The sequence below is a fragment of the Myotis lucifugus genome, unplaced genomic scaffold, assembly GCF_000147115.1.
Source record: "Myotis lucifugus unplaced genomic scaffold, Myoluc2.0 scaffold_44, whole genome shotgun sequence".
Taxonomy (NCBI): Eukaryota; Metazoa; Chordata; class Mammalia; order Chiroptera; family Vespertilionidae; genus Myotis; species Myotis lucifugus.
Window position 1 is genome coordinate 5,629,134 of NW_005871092.1, and position 17,239 is coordinate 5,646,372.

The window sequence follows — 17,239 nt, forward strand, 5'->3', positions numbered from 1 at the left end:
CAGACAGCCTGGGACAGACAGGTGCAGGCAGGTCTGACGTCGAGGCTTTTTGGTGGCTGATGTTTGGGAGCTAAGATCTGAATAGGACGAAGGGCTTTGGGGTGCTGTGTTTCTGCCTCTCTCTAAGCCTCTGCCTTTGGGTAACAGGAGTTGGGAGATGGGCTTCTAACCTCCCTCATCTACAACTAGGCAGCCTGCAAACCTCCGGATCGCCCTGGGGTCTGCCAGCTCTACTCCTGAGGTTTCCAAAGAAAAGTAGGGAGCAGACCTGAGCAGAGACTAAGACAGCCCGGAAGATAAAACATCCTGCTCAAGAGAACACCTGTGAAAAAGCCTTTAATATTAAGGCAGATGCTGACATTACCATTTCCTCCCCCCTGCCCTGCCCCCACCCCGACACACACATAACATCCAGACTTCTATCAAAGGACAGAAAGCCGGAACCGTGGGATCAGCACCCTCCACAGCTGCCTTCTGAAAGCATCTGAATTATAACTTCCTATTCCTGGGACAATGCTGGGAAAAGCTGAGAGGTTTTAGGAACAGATTCCTTAACCACGAGGGGGGACGCGAGACCTTTAAGAGGCAAGGAGGTGGCCCGATGAAACTTCCCAAAATACATCCACCCAAAATACCATCCACCAAAATGTGACTCTCAAAAATATCTCCCCCGGGCCTGTCTGTGGTGCTGGCTGGGAGGACGGAGAGCTGGGACGGGACCAAGGCTCACACCTTCCCCTCCGCCGGGAGCTGGCCAGGCCATCGGCAGCCCCAGGCCCGTACCTTTGTCTGGGGACTCGGCATTCTGTGGCTTGTTGACCGTCACCTTATTCATGTAAATGTACTCCTCATCAGAACCTGCAGGGGGAGGATGGAAGTTCGTGTGATTCCGTGAAGGGAAAGGGCTTCCAGAGAGAAACGGTGTCCCCTAGAGACACTGTCATCTGCTTGGTTCCAGGAAAGACTCACAATATTTTGAGTTGACCAAAACAGTCCAACATAAACGAAGAAATGCCAAGTTGCCAACTATTAGTTTACAGTTAGGGTACAGATGTCTTAAGGGGAAAGGCACCCACATCTCAAAGATGCACACCTCATATTCCACTCACCAGAGATTGCTCTGGGTTTCCTAGCATTTCATTGACATTGTAGAATGGTTCCTCTCAGTCATTCTCACTCTAGTCTGAATTACTTGCCTGGGCTAACCAGAACAATGTCTACGTAGAAGATAGGTCACATTGAGGATCTGAAAGTTTACCTCCCAGGCCTCTAGGTGGGGTGCCAATGTGGGGGGCCTGAGAAATCCAAAGCATGCGCTCTGGGTTTAGAGGGGTACATGTGCAGGGAATTGGCAATGGAGCATTTCCAGCCACCTGCTCTACCCTGCAGATTGTACCTTGCAGCAGCATATCCCTTCTCCTCCTTTAGAATCATTTCTGTGCAGGTTGTCACTTTCCCAGTGCCTGCCTGGGCAGAGAAAGGCTGGTCTCCTAACTCTTGCTCAGCTGCTAACACCCAAGGACCCTTTCTCCAGGCACCTGCACAGGAAGCTCATCCTCCTGTTTCTCCTCTTACAAACCCTCCTGCATTTCTTTCCAGCCCCTTAATTTGCATTTCCTAGAGACTTGTGGCTGATAAATTCCAGTGGTTGGAGACCCTGTTACTGAGCCAAAGAACCCAATTCAAACCCCTGGCAAAGGAGGCAGTTCCGTGCCAGTCAGTTCCTCGCCACAGACCGCGTAGACTCCAGCCAACAGGCCCGGAAAACAGTCCTGAGAACTCAGAGGAGCAGGAGGAGGATGCAACTGGATGCGTCCTCCACCATCGGTCGGTCCGTGGATGGCCAGCTCGGTGCACAGCCCTGCCAGGACCAGCCAGCCACACCACCCCTGTCCCAAGGGCTGCAGGAGCTCATGGAGGGAACTATGAGGTCCCAACACAGTGAGCTACAACCGGCCTGTCTCCACCTACCGAGGTCCAGAGGGGCTGGGTCAGTACCTTCTGCAGAGCATGTGCAGGGGAAAGGGCTCTGCAGGGGGGGGACCGGAGATGCTTTGCCATGAATGGTGTAATTCTGGGCAAAACACCTAACCAGTGTGGCCTTGCTTTTCTTATCCGCATCGTATGGAAAACAATCTTGATGAAATATTGCCTCTTTCTACTTAACTGGGAAGTTCAAGAGTACAAAACTCAAATATTAGGAAATTTGAAAAAGGACGGTAATCTTATAACTGATGAAGATTAACAATGGCAGCCTCGCCCGGCTGGTGTGACTCAGTGGTTGAGTGTTGACCTATGAACCAGGAGGTCACGGTTCAATTCCTGGTCAGGGCACATGCCCAGGTTGCGGGGCGTGTAGGAGGCAGCCGACCAATGATTCTCTCTCACCACTGAAGTTTCTATCTCTCTCTCCCTCTCACTTCCTCTCTGAAATAAATTTTTTAAAAATATTTGTAAAAAATGCCAGCCCAAGATATGGGCACTAACTCAGTCTCAATAATAGGAAAATGGTGAAACAAACAAACCATGGCACATCAACATAAACAGCATGTTGCCTGTGACCATAAACGAATGACTGAATAGTGTGGGAATCGGCACAACTACCGGGAAGTGATTTCGGAGGATAATTTAATTGTACGTGTTCCTATTCTTTGACCCAGCATGTCCAACGCCAGAAATTTCTCCTGGAGACAAACTCCAGCATGTAAACATAATCTTACTCGAGGATGTTCACTGCAATACTGTATGAGGTTTCTTAAAAATACAAAAAACTTAAATGCTCACTAACAGGAGACCATTTGAACAATAGTGTTCATCCATGATGCTACCCAACAGTGAAAAATGAAGTAGGTCTAGGACAGCCAAGATGTACAGTTAAAGGGTCACATTTCAGAAGGGAAAAGCCATGTGAACTGTCAGCACGTGGAAATGCGCACTGACAGCGATTACAAATGTAAAAACATTGCAAAGCCAAATACAGAGGCAGGCCCCAACCACGGGATATGCAGGGGACCCTGATAAAGATCACCAAAGGAATCTAAGGAACATAAATCATGCCTAATGTTCTTTTTGCATTTCTTTCTTTTTTTTTTCCATCTTGTTGACGACGCCCTCACTGCCACACGAAGAAATAAAAGGCAAAATACCTTTATTGTTTTAACTGTTGGCATTCTGAGCAGGTGCTTCCTCTGAGAGGGAGACTTGTAAGCTACAGAGAAAACTCGCATAGCCCTGCCCGCCCCGCCCCCCACCCCCCCCAGGGCTGCGTGTCTCCCACCTCGGGCACCCTGCGGGCCGTGATCCAGTAGGTCCTTATTCTCAGAGGGTTGCTAATCCAGGGCCATCCAGGTTGGCAAGGAGGAGGCTCCCAGGACCGCCTGCAATCCTGGGAAGAGCCCAGTGAACGGGGCCCTCCCAGGGGAGGCTGCTGAGCTGTCCTGTGGCCCGGAAGCAGCCGCCCGGGGAGGGAGGACTCTCTCCTTCATTCCCAGATGTGCACCCAACACCAGCGCTAATCTAGGTGCGGGGACACTGTCTCTGCCTTTGGGGACCCAAGTCTGTGGGGCGGAGGGCGGAGACCCAAATGGAGGAGTTAACGGGCGTATGGAAAGAACAAGAGCCCACGGGGTGGTTGGAAGGAGTGCCGTCCTGCCCTGAGCCCATGTGTGCTTCCTGGGGGAGGGAGCCTGCCTGTAGAGGGTGGGCCTTCCCCGGGAACAGGGTAAAGGGTGGGGAGGAAAGACACGGACCCTCTTTGCTGCAGTTGGATAGACAGAATATTTGAAGCTCTTCCTAGCAGAGGGGCAACTCTGAAACTTCCCTACAGTCCCTGAGCGGGATTCTGGGGGCGGGGGGTGGGGGGCTGGGCCCTCACTGGTAAAGGCAGGAACAAACAACAGGCCCCAATACATAGACCTCGCCATGCAGACAAAAAGCAAAGTTAGTAGAGAATTTGTGTTGCAGTAAGAAAGCAAAAGATGGAAAATTCCATCTGAAAAGTGTCAAAGCCACGAGAAACAACAGCTCAGCCAGCGTCGGCCACAGGCTGTCTCAGCGATCAGCCGCTCCGTCGGGCTGAGCTCATTTTCTGGAGGATGCACGGTGAGGCTGAGAGCAAGACGGGTGCTGCAGTTTCGGGGGGCTTTGGATTCTGTCCTGTGCGGTCCAGGTTAATCTGACACCGTGGGGCTGGAGGAAAGCACAGTGGTAGGCGCACCTGCCCAGGCCTGCCCGGGCACCACGGCCACGGGCCTCACGCAAGTGACGTCCCAAGCCTTGGCTCCCTTGTTGGTAAGATGGGGACAACAACAACTCCCTCGCTGACTTGGGAAGGGAATTGGATGACAGAGACCATGACCTTTTATATGCTGAGCACAGTGCTGGGACCCGGTCAATGCCCAAAAAATGTTATAACCACTCTGTGGTCAAGAGGATGCGCCAACGGGACCAGGGGAAGTTTTCAGGGGCTATTAGTAGTGACTGTCACAACCTTAAGACTAGAAGGGGCTGCCACAGGCCTCGGTGAGGCTGTGCACCTGTATTATTAGCAGCCAGGGTGGCGCTCTGGGGTGCGTTGCACTGGGAGGCCGTGGGATCTCAGCAGCCTCCTGCAGGCCTGCAAGCTGCAGAGACCAGGTGGGAACACAGAAAGATCAAGTGTGAAACCAAGGCCACCCTACTGCAAGGGCCACAGCACATTACACCAACACGGGGACACCCCCCCGCCCCCACCCAGGGCTCTGTTAGAGTGGTCAGAGCCAAGCACCACGGTTCAGACCCCATCAGAGGTGCTTTCCAGTTCCCACCAGAGATTCTTCATCCCTGTACATTCTCAGGTCAGAGCACACGGCGATGGGCTGGGGAGTGTGCTGTTTCAAGGTTCCACTGATGGCCCTAGCCAGTTAGCTCAGTGGATGGAGCATCAGCCTTCAGACTGAACAGTCCAGGATTCGATTCTCGTCAAGGGCATATGCCCAGGTTGTGGGTTCTATCTCCAGTAGGGAACATGCAGGAGGCAGACATGTTTCTCTCTCTCTCTCTCCCTCTCCCTTCCTCTCTGAAATCAATAAAAAATCCAATATAATAAAAGGCTAATATGCAAATTGACCGAATGGTGGAATGACCGGTCGCTATGATGTGCTCGGGCCTAAGCCGGCAGTCGGACATTCCCCCGAGGGCTCCCACACTGCGAGAGGGTGCAAGCTGGGCTGAGGGATGCCCCGCCCTCCCAGTGCACAAATTTGGCACCGGGCCTCTAGTAATAATAATAAAGGACCCACTGATGCCCAGCCAGCATGGCTCAGTGACTGAGCACTGACCTATGGACCAGGAGGTCACAGTTCGATTCCCGGTCAGGGCACATGCCCAGGTTGCGGGCTCGATCCCCAGTGTGGGGCATGCGGGAGGCAGCCGATCAGTGATTCTCTCTCATCACTGATGTTTCTGTCTCTCCCTCTGCCTTCCTCTCTGAAATCAATACCAAAAAAAAAAAAATCAAAATTAAATAAATACAAGGTCCGCTGATGAATCCTCTTGCAGGTGATTCATGCCCCTCTACCTCACCTGCTCTGTGATGCGGCTTTCCCATCTGCCATTCCCACCTTTGATGTGTGGCTGACCAGCGCTCGGGCAGGCCGGCAGACGCTCACTACAAAGCCAGGAGCCTGGGAACCAGAGGCTGGCCCGGAGCCCAAAGACCGAGCGGCTCAAGGAGAACGCCTCTGATGACAGGCGGAGGGAGCCAGGACTGTTTCCCCGGGAGAGCAGGCTGCCGGGCAGGTAGCAACATGTTCAGCTTTACGACGTCTCTGTTATTCAGAGAACAGAAACTCGTTCCACCGGGAACAAAGAAGAGGGAAAGGGACCGTGGCATGCGGCCTGGCAGGTTCAGGTTGGACGGAGGGAGAACTTCCTGACTCTGAGCAGGTGCACGCCCCCGGCCTGGCACGGATGAAGGCTGCTCCTGCCGCGAGGCAGATGGAGGACGCGCCCTCTGATGGCCCCTCTCTGTCCCCGAACATCACTTCCGATCCTCACGCGCCCGAGATAAAAATAAACTCAGCTCAACTGTTATGACTTCACACGAAGGCTTTTCTATTTAAAAAAAAAAAAAAAGACAATCGGAATGTGCTAGAAACAAAACCATGTGTCCATAAGAAGACGCGTCCAAGAACGTTCAGAGCGGCCTTATTCATGATGGTCCCAATGTGTGAGACCGGAATGTCCACCACCGAGTGACTGGAGCAGCAGATGGTGGCATCGGCGCAGAAGGTAACACTCCTCAGCAATGAAAGGGAGAAACGGCTGCCACGCCCCAGCACGTGGATGAATCTCCTGAGCGAAAGAGGCCAGACATGAAGTGCACACTGAACCCTGCCGTTCACGTGAAGCTCAAGGGCGGGCAACGCTGACCTACGGTGGGAGAAATCCGGACCGTGGTTGCCATGGTGTGGGGGAGGGGGGATTCCCTGGGAAGGGGCAAGAAAGAACTTTCTGGGATGACAGGAATATTCTGTGCCTTGTTTTGGGTGGTCGGGACACAGATAGTAGACAACTGTCAAAACCCAACCAATTGCGTACTTATGATCTGTGTACTTGGTTGTGTGTTAACATGGACCTCAGTAAAAAAGGAAAAAACGATGAACTCAGCATTCTGTGATTTGCAAATTCTTAAAACTGTGTTTTCCCATTTTCTCTCGGGCTGTCTGACACAGTGGCAAGTTATTTAAACTCTCCTGGCCTCAGTTTCCGCCTCTGTCATCACAGTCAACCTCAGAGGACTGTCTTGAAGATGAAACAAGTTAATACGTGTGCAAGTGGGAAGCCCTCAATGAAGCCTCAGCTATTATTACAAGACTTTATTATCCCTGCTCTACTTTCAACCAGTAAGGAAAAGTGCTTGGAAAACACTCTGTTGAAAACCTTCACTCGCGGCTGATGTATTGAGTGGTTGGAGATTTCTGGGCTCCCATTCAAGGCACATCCCTCCTACACTGTTGTTATGGGCTGGACTGTGTTTCCTCCAAATGCATATGTTAAATCCTAGCCTTCAGGAGCTCAGAGGAGGGCTGACCTTGGAGAAGGGGTCTTGAAAGAGGTGATTCACATTACATGAGGCCACTGGCGTGGGCTGACCTTATAAGAAGGGAGATTTGGACACAGACAAGCACAGAGGGAAGACGGTATAAAGACCGAGGGAATAGACAGCCATCTACAAGCCAAGGAGAGAGGCCTCCCAAGGAACCAAATCTGGAGACACGTCCATCTCAGGGTTTTGGCCTCCAGGACGGTAAGGAAACATATGTCTGCTGTTTAAGCCACCCAATCTGTGAAACTTCATTATGGTAGCCCTCGTCAATACAACCACCATCTGTCCGTTCCCACCGGGACCTCTCCCAGGCCCTGGGCCTCACTTACTGCTGCTTTTGATGTACAGGCGGAGGAGCTCGGCCAGACCACTCTTCCTCTCCACGGCCGTGCTGCTCAGGCTCTCCTGGTCCAGGATCTTGAGGAAGTCCTCCAGCTCCGTCAGCAGCTGCTCCAGGGCTAGAGAAGAGAACAGAAGAAGCCTTTACAGTGGCTGCCTTCTTAAAGGCCTAGCTCTGACACACACCCCCACCCCCACCCCCACCCCTGGGCCCTGCAGCATCTCACCATGAACTCTCTGGTCCCAAGGGGAGGGGTTTGGGGTAAGGCCTGGCAGCATGTGGGATGCCCAGTGCCAGGGTCTCGGGGAGAGGAAAACAGGCCCTCAGCCAACGACGCAGGTCTACCATTTGCTGGAGTGACAGTGGCCGAGGTGGCCCAAGCAAGCCCATAGGCCATGAGAATTTGGAAACAGAATTTTCTTCCTAGATAAAGGCCAATTAACATATCTCAGCATCTAGAGAATTTGAACACAGATCAAACCCGCAACCATCAGAAGAAGTGCTATGGTTGACCAGTTGTTCATTCTTTCCCCCAGGATAGGGAAACACAGAATCACTCATCACTCTGTCCCTGCAGAAATATGGATGACCCATCAAAAGCCACGCTTAGCAAATAAACCCTTCCCCTGAGTTTCTTCAGTGATGGGCCACCTCAGTTGTCACCAAGTCCAGCATCCCCCCCAAGGAGGGCCCTGGTCCCATGGATCCAGTTATCAGTACATCTCCCTCAAGGGCCACCGCCATCGAAGCACTCATCATTTCCCAGCTGGAAGCACCTTGCAGAAATGCTAGTACAGAGGGCAACAGTCTAGGCCAGTGATGGCGAGCCTATGACACGCGTGTCAGAGGTGACACGCGAACTCATTTTCTTGGTTGATTTTTTTTGTTAAATGGCATTTAAATATATAAAATAAATATCAAAAATATAAATCTATGTTTTACTATGGTTGCAAATATCAAAAAAACTTCTATATGTGACACGGCACCAGAGTTAAGTTAGGGTTTTTCAAAATGCTGACACGCCGAGCTCAAAAGGTTCGCCATCACTGGTCTAGGAGCAGGGCGTTCACCAGTGTTGTTGTTGACATTATTATCAGCAACCTAAATCTCCACTAAGAACAGGGCTGCCTGTCCGGTGTGCTCAGTGGTTGAGCTTCGACCTATGAACCACAAGGTCATGGTTCAATTCCCAGTCAGGGCACAAGCTGGGTGTGGGCTCGATCCCCAGTAGGGGGTGTGCAGGAGGCAGCCCATCAATGATTCTCATTCATCACTGATGTTTCTCTCTCTCCCTCCCTCCCTCTTCCTCTCTGAAATCAATAAAAAATATATTTTAAAAAAAAGAACAGGCGCTGCATTTGCTGACAGGTTCATCATCTTGGCTCTCCCTGCCTGCCTGGCTCTCGAGAACATGCTCATTAATGGAAGCCAGCTCCTCGAGGGCCTAAACAGTGCTTTCCAACCACTGGGATGACCTGGAGAACTTTTACAAATACGGATGTCCCCCGGCCGGCGTGGCTCAGTGGTTGAGCATCAACCTATGAACCAGGAAGTCATGGTTCGATTCCTGGTCAGGGCACATGCCCAGGTTGTAGGCTCGATCCCCAGTGTGGGGCGTGCAGAAGGCAGCCGATCAATGATTCTCTCATCTTTGATGGGCTTTTTTCTCTCTCTCTCCCTCTCTGAAATCAATAAAAATACATTTTTTTAAAAATCCAGATGCCCAAGCCCACCCCAGATGGATGAGCAGAATCTCTGGGAGTGGAACCCAGGAGCCAACAGTTCTTAAGCCTCCGCACATCATTGCAATGTTGCAGCCAACTGAGAACCACAGGTCTAAACCCAGTGCCAGGGACCACAGCCACAGGGACCCTGCTGCTCCCCATGACAGCAACTGTAAGTCCAAATTGGCCCTCCATCACCTGCTGTGGGAATGCTGAGCAGTCCCACGACCTCACCAAGCTCCGAGACCACCACGGAGGCCCTGCCCATCTCACAAGGTGGTTGTGAGTGACAGGTCTGCGAAGCTTTTCACCCCTGCGCTTGGGAAGTGCTACACTAGCCACACAGAGTGCTGTCATCATTGCATCCTGATTTTCCTTCTCACCCCTTGGCATCGTTTTTATTTATTTTTTCCCCGCTGCCAGCAGTCATCTCTAAGCTCCCCTTCAGAAAAAAAAAACAACCACACCAGAATCTTGCAATGTAGCATTTCCTACTGGATGTGCCTCCTAAGGGAGAGGAGGGGAAGAGAGTCACCTCTTCAAAGAAGCCCTCCCTGACCACCCTGTCCAAAGTAGATATTTCTTGTTGTCTTTCGTTTTTTAATTTTTATTTTTTAACTTAGCAGCTTCCTCTTACCTTCATAGCCTTAATCACAACTTACTAACAATATGAACATAAACGATTTTAAATAAAAGTTTAAAATGAGGAAAATTAGCAATGAATAAAATAAGAGTTTTCTTTATTTTGCTCATTTTTGAGTTGTATTTTTCTCCCCCACCCTAGCCTGGTCTGTTAGCTCAGTGGAGTTGGGACCACATCTGTCTTACATCTTTGCCATCTAACACTGTCATACGTGTGGAATGAATGAATGAATAAATAAATAGGTACCTGCTAGTTGACAACTCTAAAAGGTGAGCATCACTCCATTTTGCAGACATGAACCTAGTAGTCCAGAGAAGGCCCGCAGGGCCCACGGCAGAAAAGGTACCAGCAGAGCTTCCAGAGTCCACTAATAAGTAAAATCAGGCGAGACCCCACAGTGTGCCCGGCACTGGGCTGGGCCTCAGCCTAAACTTACTGGAAAATTAAAAAGCAGAGCCAGGAGAGCGTGGTCCGGCCTTTTGCAAGCTCATTAGCAGGACAAGACCAGCACCGGTGGAGCAATGTATAGACCAGCCGTGGGCAAACTACGGCCCGTTTGAAATGAATAAAACTAAAAAAAAAAAAAAGACCGTACCCTTTTATGTAATGATGTTTACTTTGAATTTATATTAGTTCACACAAACACTCCATCCATGCTTTTGTTCCGGCCCTCAGGTCCAGTTTAAGAACCCATTGTGGCCCTCGAGTCAAATTGCCCACCCCTGGTATAGACCAAGGCACACCACCAAAAAGCCGAGAGTCAAGTGGGAGACACCAGCTTCAAATGTGATAGGAGATCAGACAAGTACACAGCCTTCTGCCTGGAAGGCTTCTGGGAAGAGGCGGCGGTAGGGTCAGGCCTTGGGTTATTTTTTGGTTTGGTTTTGCACAGCTACTCATGAGTTTCCTGTTGAGCTTAAAGAAGCCAAACCAGGGCAAACAAAGGATGAATGAGAGGACGCTGACCCTGAGCCTTGAACTCAACTACAGTGGAGAAGAAAAAGTGAAAGGGCCTGGCAAGGCCGTTGGGGTCTCGGCTGCATTTTTCCTGACCCCCTGAACTTTTTGAAGCTGTTCAGCTGTTGCTTGTGCGGGGGGTGGAGGGGGGGGGGAGGAGATAAAAAGGCACCCAAACGGAAAGTGTCTCTTCTCTTCCACATCCTCAACTATTCCCCAAAGCTGCACGATTCCTGGAAAACAGGCTTTGTTTATCTTCACATCAGCAAATGTGTACTAAGGCAAAGGGGAGAGAGCTGTGCCCTGGGAGACAGATGTGACCCAGATGGGGTGCCCAGCCCTTCCAGGGGCCCCCTGTCTGGAAAGAGGGCAGTAAACATGCAGGGAGAGAACTGAAGCGACTCAGGGATGTCCCAAGGATCGGGAATGTACCAAGGGAGGAGAGACACACTTCGGGGTTATCGGGGACAGGAGTTTATAAGCTGGCCCTGGAGGCATGAGGAGGAGCTCACCAGCCAGAGGCAGAGGCACTTCAGGAAGAGAGGATGAGATGCTCAGAAGAGCGTTTGAGAAACCACACATAGCTCTGTGTCTCAGGGGCCCAAGGAGCATGGGCAGGGTGGGGGGCGGGCCTCCAAGGGGAGAAAGTGGTCTCTGAGGCCACAAATACAGGTCACAGGGGCTGGATTTGTTTGGCTAGCGAGTTAGTATGGAATGCTGCAGGGCCTCTGGGCAATGCAGGGGGGAAGGCCGGGGAACACTGTCCTTCAGGCGGGCTGGGGACAGGCTAGCTCTGCAAATAGGGAGGACAGTGGAAGGGGACCAGGGACCCAGGAGCCGAGGCAGGGAGGCCAGCGAGATGACTGCCCCAGCGCAGCTGGACAAGGCGAGGCCGTGTACGACCCTGCACCCCCACCACCTCCCATTCCACCAACCACTGCGAGTGCACATGGTGGCCACGGGCTCCCGAGGCTGACCTGTGACCTAGCTCGGACACACCCGCAGTTAGGAGCGGCACTGGGGCTCACGTGCACGTATGCTCCAGCCAAGGCACGTGCTGCCTGCCACCTGCTGAAGGTCTGTCTGGATCACGGCGTCTGGGTCCCGTTCCACCACAGTCACCAAGGCAGGGGAGGTGGTGGAGGGGCCGGGCTCGAGACAGGACAGGGAGAGCCATGGGCCCTGGTGATCATCCATCAGATGGAGGGACTGTGAGAGAAGACGCCCCTGGGTGACTGAGAGAAGCAGAACGCCATCAGACACACAGGCTGGGGACACGGCCATGACCCGGCAGCTGTGGTCCCCAGCCAATTGGGGAACGGAGGCGCCAGGCAGGTAGTGGGGGGAGCAGACACCCTCCTTTTCCTCTAAAGCGGCTGTGCTAGGTGAACGGTCAGCGACAGCATTAAAGAAACTCAGCACCAGGAACCAGAGTCCCCACGCCCAGGGTGTCATTTCCCTCCCAGGTCCCTTCTGCACACAGTCACCCGGGACCAAGGGCACTCAGCTTTCTTGCCATCTTTGCCTCCATGGATTCCTCACTGTCAAAGCCAGTTGCCCACGGTCATCTCTGTGTGAGCCAGGTCTGTATCTCAGGCCAGGCAGCAGCTCTCTGGTCAAGGGTCGGCCGCGGTAGGTTTGGGCCTGTGACAAGGTGCTGAGCACGACAGGGGCCAGCGATCCTGCTGCGATCACACCCTCTGGGGCCCAGCGACAGGCTCTTGGAAATAACAATCGACAAAAGCAAGGCCCCGACGACGTGCACCAACCCCGTTGACATTTTCCAACCCTCGGAGCTCAGGGGCGGGCAACCCCTTGAGGAATGTGGCTGTTTCATTGAGGCTGTGGAATGCTCAGCCCGTTCCCCACCCGCACCCTCCTCATTTTGGTCTCTTCCTCATCTTCCAGCCGAGAGAGGGAGGGGAAAAATAAGTGTGTTGTTCACTCTGGACACTGTAGGCCCTTGTGCGGGCTTTGCATCCTGGCTCTGTTCAAGTTCAGAGTTGTCTGCTCAGGGTCTCACAAATCGTCAATAAGATGGTTGTTCAGGGCGTCCAAGGCCCACGCAGGGCCGGGCGGTTCAACTGCTCATTCACTGCCCTTGGCCCCGGCCAAGCTCTGCCTGCAGATGACCTCCTCCCCCGCTTCCCTCATCTTGAGGCTGTCTTGCTTCTGGGCCCCTGGGTCCCCAACCCTACTGTCTTCCCAACAAGCCCTTCGCAGCGCCCCTGCTGCGTTCTGCACACATCTTAATTTACTCGCCTGCCTTTGCTGAAGACCCATGGCTGAGCCCGACTTTCTTTCCAGGAAATGAAGCCGATCTAGGCGCTAAGCCATAAAGACACACAACCCTCTCTTCACCCCAACAGTCCCCAAGATCCCCCTGGGCGGATGATCCCCATGAACCCGACCGCTGGGGACCAACCAAAGTGAGGGACCTGGTAAAAGTTCCTGTGGGAAGCAAAAGCATGGAGGGCGGAGTTTGCCACGTAGATTCCTCCTGAACATAGAGAATCCAAACGCGGAGCCAGCCTTTACCACGTGCCTGCATGTGCCTGGCGTGTTCATAGGAAGTGGGTCTTTTCTACCTCTTTCTGTTATGGTCAAAATACACGCATAGCATGAAAGTTACCATTTTAACCACATTCAAGTTTCCAATTCAGTGGCACCGAGTATATCTGCATTGTCATGCAACCATTGTTTTTATCACCTGAAACAGTTGCTCCCCATTCCCTCTTCCCCCAGATTTGTGGCAACCACAGTCTGCTTTCTGTCTCAATGGGTTTGCCCATGTGGATATTCCATGTCAATGGAATCACATAACATGGGCTTTTTGTGTCTGGCTTCTTTCACATAGCATGTTTTTGAGGTTCCTCTGTGTTGCAGCATGTACTAGGTACTTTGTTCCTGCTTATGGCTGCATTATGTTCCATTGTATGGGTATACCACATTCTATTTATCCATTCATCATTAATTAGGAAGTGAGGTTTGTTTTTTAAAACAAAAATGTTTAGTAGAGGTAGAATTTCTTTACAGCAACATCCTCGGTTTACACTGTACAGTTCTAGAGTTTTGACAAACACACATGTGGTAACTACCACCACAATCAAAATATCGAACATTTCTATCACACCCCCCCCCAAAGTTCCTCTGTGCCCTTTGCAGGTGACCCCTTCCAGACTGTCAGGCCCTGGCAACCTGCATTTCCTTTGGAGTCTGATTCCTTTTACTTAACACATTGCGGACAGATCACGAGAATTCTCATGTTTTCTGTTCCAAGGCTTGTGACCAATCACGAGAATTCTTTAAAAAGACATTAGCTTTTAAGAACATGTAATAAATAACTTCAAAATGCAATGGGTATTTAATTTTAAGGTGTGCCTTTAACATTTATGTAAAACGGTTTTTGTACTTGTTCAATAGAAACTTATCTGGCCACTGGGTAAAGCTAGCAATAAAACTATGGGTCCCCAATGTGTTAAACATAAGGCCTTTGAGAATTACCCACATTGCTGCATGTCTAAGAAGTTTTCTTTAGCCCGGCCAGCATGTCTCAGTGGTTGAGCGTTGAATTATAAATCAGGAGATCACGGTTCGATTCCTGGTCAGGGCACATGCCTGGGTTGCAGGCTCAATCCCCAGTGTGGGGCGTGCAGGAGACAGCCAATTAATGATTCTCTCTCATCATTGATGTCTCTGTCTCTCTCTCCCTTTCCCTTGCTCTCTGAAATCAATAAAATATATTTTTTAAAAGTTTACTTTTAACGGCTATATAGTATTCCATCGTGTGGCTGTAAGAAGCCCACATGTCTCCACACATCCACAGACTTCCTCCGCCAGGTGCTTCTGCACAGCAGGCTCCCGGGCCCTGACACGCTTGGTCACGCTCTTGAGCGTACCTACTGCTGACTCAGAGGACACGCCTGCGTCATACACTTCGTGGGTGACCAGTCTGGTCACGCAAACAAAGGTAAAGCGGTGCCTCTCCACAGTGGCTGCACACCGGAATCAACAGGGAGTTTAAAACATTCCCCATGCCTGGGCGCACTCCCGACATCCTGTGTAATTGTTCTGGGTGTGGTCTGGGCCTCAGGAGCGTTCAAAGCTTCCAGGTGATCCTAACGTGCAGTCCAATTATGAACCACGGAGATAAATAAAGGTGTGATTGTTGCTTCATGAACAGTCTTCTTACTTGGTCAAACTTGTAAGATTCCTTAGAAAACAAATTCCTATAGTGCTTTCAGACTCAATTCTGGTTTTCCATGTACCACTGCCTAGGTTCACGCCTGTTTAAAATAAAGTCAGATACACCTGAGTATTGGTTTTCCTCCCTAACGTCCTTTCCCTTCTGGACAGGAAGTATGTAGACGGCAAGGACTACGATGTCTGTATGTCCTCACATCCCCGAACTCAGGTCTTGGCCCTCCCGGAACAGACAGCTCTCATCACTGACAACCAGCACCCAGAAGGCTCGCAGGCCTCCCCTGCATCTGTCCTCGAGCCTGCCTGCTGGGGCCTAGGAGACTTGAGTTAGAAATATAAATAACTTTCTCCCGGATAAATGCTCCAGGAGTTTTTCTTTATCTCCAACGCCACGAAAAGGCGAGGGGGCGAGGGCTCTTCTTCATTCACTAGCACTGCGACCGCCCCGCTCCCTGCCGAGCCTGACCTGGGGTCAGCCTGTCATCATTTTTGCGAGCTCTGTTTTTTCTCACCGATCCCGGAGTCTCATCACTTAGAACTTCCCCAACAGGAGGCCGCCCTCTGCATTCCCAGATCGGCCGTGCGGGCTGAGATGGGACAGGCGCCTTGCTGCTGCTTGCACTACTGGAAAAACAATTCGAGTTGCTCGGTGCTGACCTCTCCGATGGAACAAACCCCCCCAAGAGCAGAATTCCAACCCCAGCTCCAGAGCCAGCTGGAACCAGAGCTGCTCAGAAGGGCCCCCCCGGAAACTCACACAGTAACAGCCAAAGATTCAAACCAAGCGCAGTGAGGCAGAGGGGCCGAGGCCTGCCAGGGCCACCTGCACTGGGCCTGCCCAGGGCCACCTGCACTCGGCCTTGGCCTGCTCAGATGCACCACCTGTCCATTCAGCCCTACAGCACATGGGCAATCATTTGGCCATTTTCCCATTTTATTGTTTTCTGTTTGTCCCATGAATGCAAATCCTTTGTCTGCAATGAAATTGAAAGCTCTTCTGATTTGCTTCCCCCCACTGTGGAAATTCTCTGCTGTACATGAGGCTTAGACACACACACACACTCACACAATCCACCTCCTAAAGAAAACCCCCTACTAAAAGGTTCTGGGCTTCTCTGTCCAGCAGGCCTGGGCAAAGGGCTCACCAATCCCTGGTCACAATCCCAGTCCCTATGGGAGCCCGCTGACATCTCTAGAATGAGGAGTTCTTGGCAGCAGATGGGGCTGGGAGCATGGAGGCATCTCCCACCTGGATGATGCTCTGGTGGGATTTTCTCAAGGATGCAAGTGGGAAGGGCCTGGAGGCCTTTGCTCCTCTCTAGGCCTGAAGCTTTCAACGCACACTCATAACCCATGAGTGTGTGCAGTGGATATTTGTTGCTTTGCCCCCTTCCCCATGATTCACCTGCCTTTTTTATTTGCATCCCATTTTTCTTCGGGAATAAAACCCAACATGTATTTGTGATTTGGGTGGGACCAGAGCCCCACTCCCGACTAGAAAGGCAGCCGCCTGACCTTGGACCTGGCTCGTCAGCGTGCTTCATTCTCCCAGCCACAGCGACTGGCTTAGGGATGGCCTCGTGAGCAGAGCCAAGCCAGTGAGCACCAGCCTTGGGACTCTTCTTGGAACTCCTAGGAAGTCTCCTTCCCCAGGGTCTCTGAGCTGCTAGGATGTCAGCCCGTTGTGGCCATCCATCCCCGGGAAGAGGGAAGACAGAGATTCCTGACGACATTTCAGCCCCAACTCAAACTACCTTTCCCCTCCTCCACTTTGCTACCTGTGCCCAAGACACCCCAATCTGTGATTAAGGCAGATTGAGCTGGGTCTCCTTTGCTTACCAACAGAGCGTGAACGCCACGGCACACATTTTGACCTTGGAATCTGGGTCGGGCAGTCTGCATGTCCAATTTCAGTTCATCTCGTGAGGTAGGCATTGTCCTCCGACCGTCCCCATTTCACAGAGGGGAGAGCTGAGGCCACGGGAGGGCCACACTGCTCAGAATCCACAGGCCCTTCTGGCCCAAGTCTAGACTCATTATTCCATTCCTGAGTCTACTTTATATCAGTAAATTACTTATTAAAACAGACTGTCCAGAGACTGGCATTCAAAAACAATCTTATGAAAGCAACGTGTGGGGAAAGATCCAAGAGGGAAAGGCACCCTGAGAAGCTTGGGATCAAATGTCACCGAGGCCTAGGGTGTGGGCAGAGGACAAGTGGGCAGAGGGCAGTGGAGACCACGTTCTGCCAGCCTCAGGAATAAGACAGGGCTGGAGACCGGAAG

General features: G+C 51.7%; 1 protein-coding gene across 1 annotated transcript in view; it reads right to left on the minus strand.

The window, feature by feature from the left end:
• The window catches only part of AFAP1L2 (actin filament associated protein 1 like 2), a 36,574-nt gene extending 29,029 nt beyond the window's left edge, over nucleotides 1-7,545 (minus strand). Inside the window, exons 1-2 of the mRNA XM_023753344.1 lie at nucleotides 7,417-7,545; nucleotides 784-858 (exon numbers count right to left, since the gene is read on the minus strand). Coding sequence (XP_023609112.1) covers nucleotides 784-835 — 52 coding nt within the window. The 5' untranslated portion in view covers nucleotides 836-858; nucleotides 7,417-7,545. The remainder of the gene's footprint in view (nucleotides 1-783; nucleotides 859-7,416) is intronic.
• Nucleotides 7,546-17,239: the final 9,694 nt, after the last annotated feature.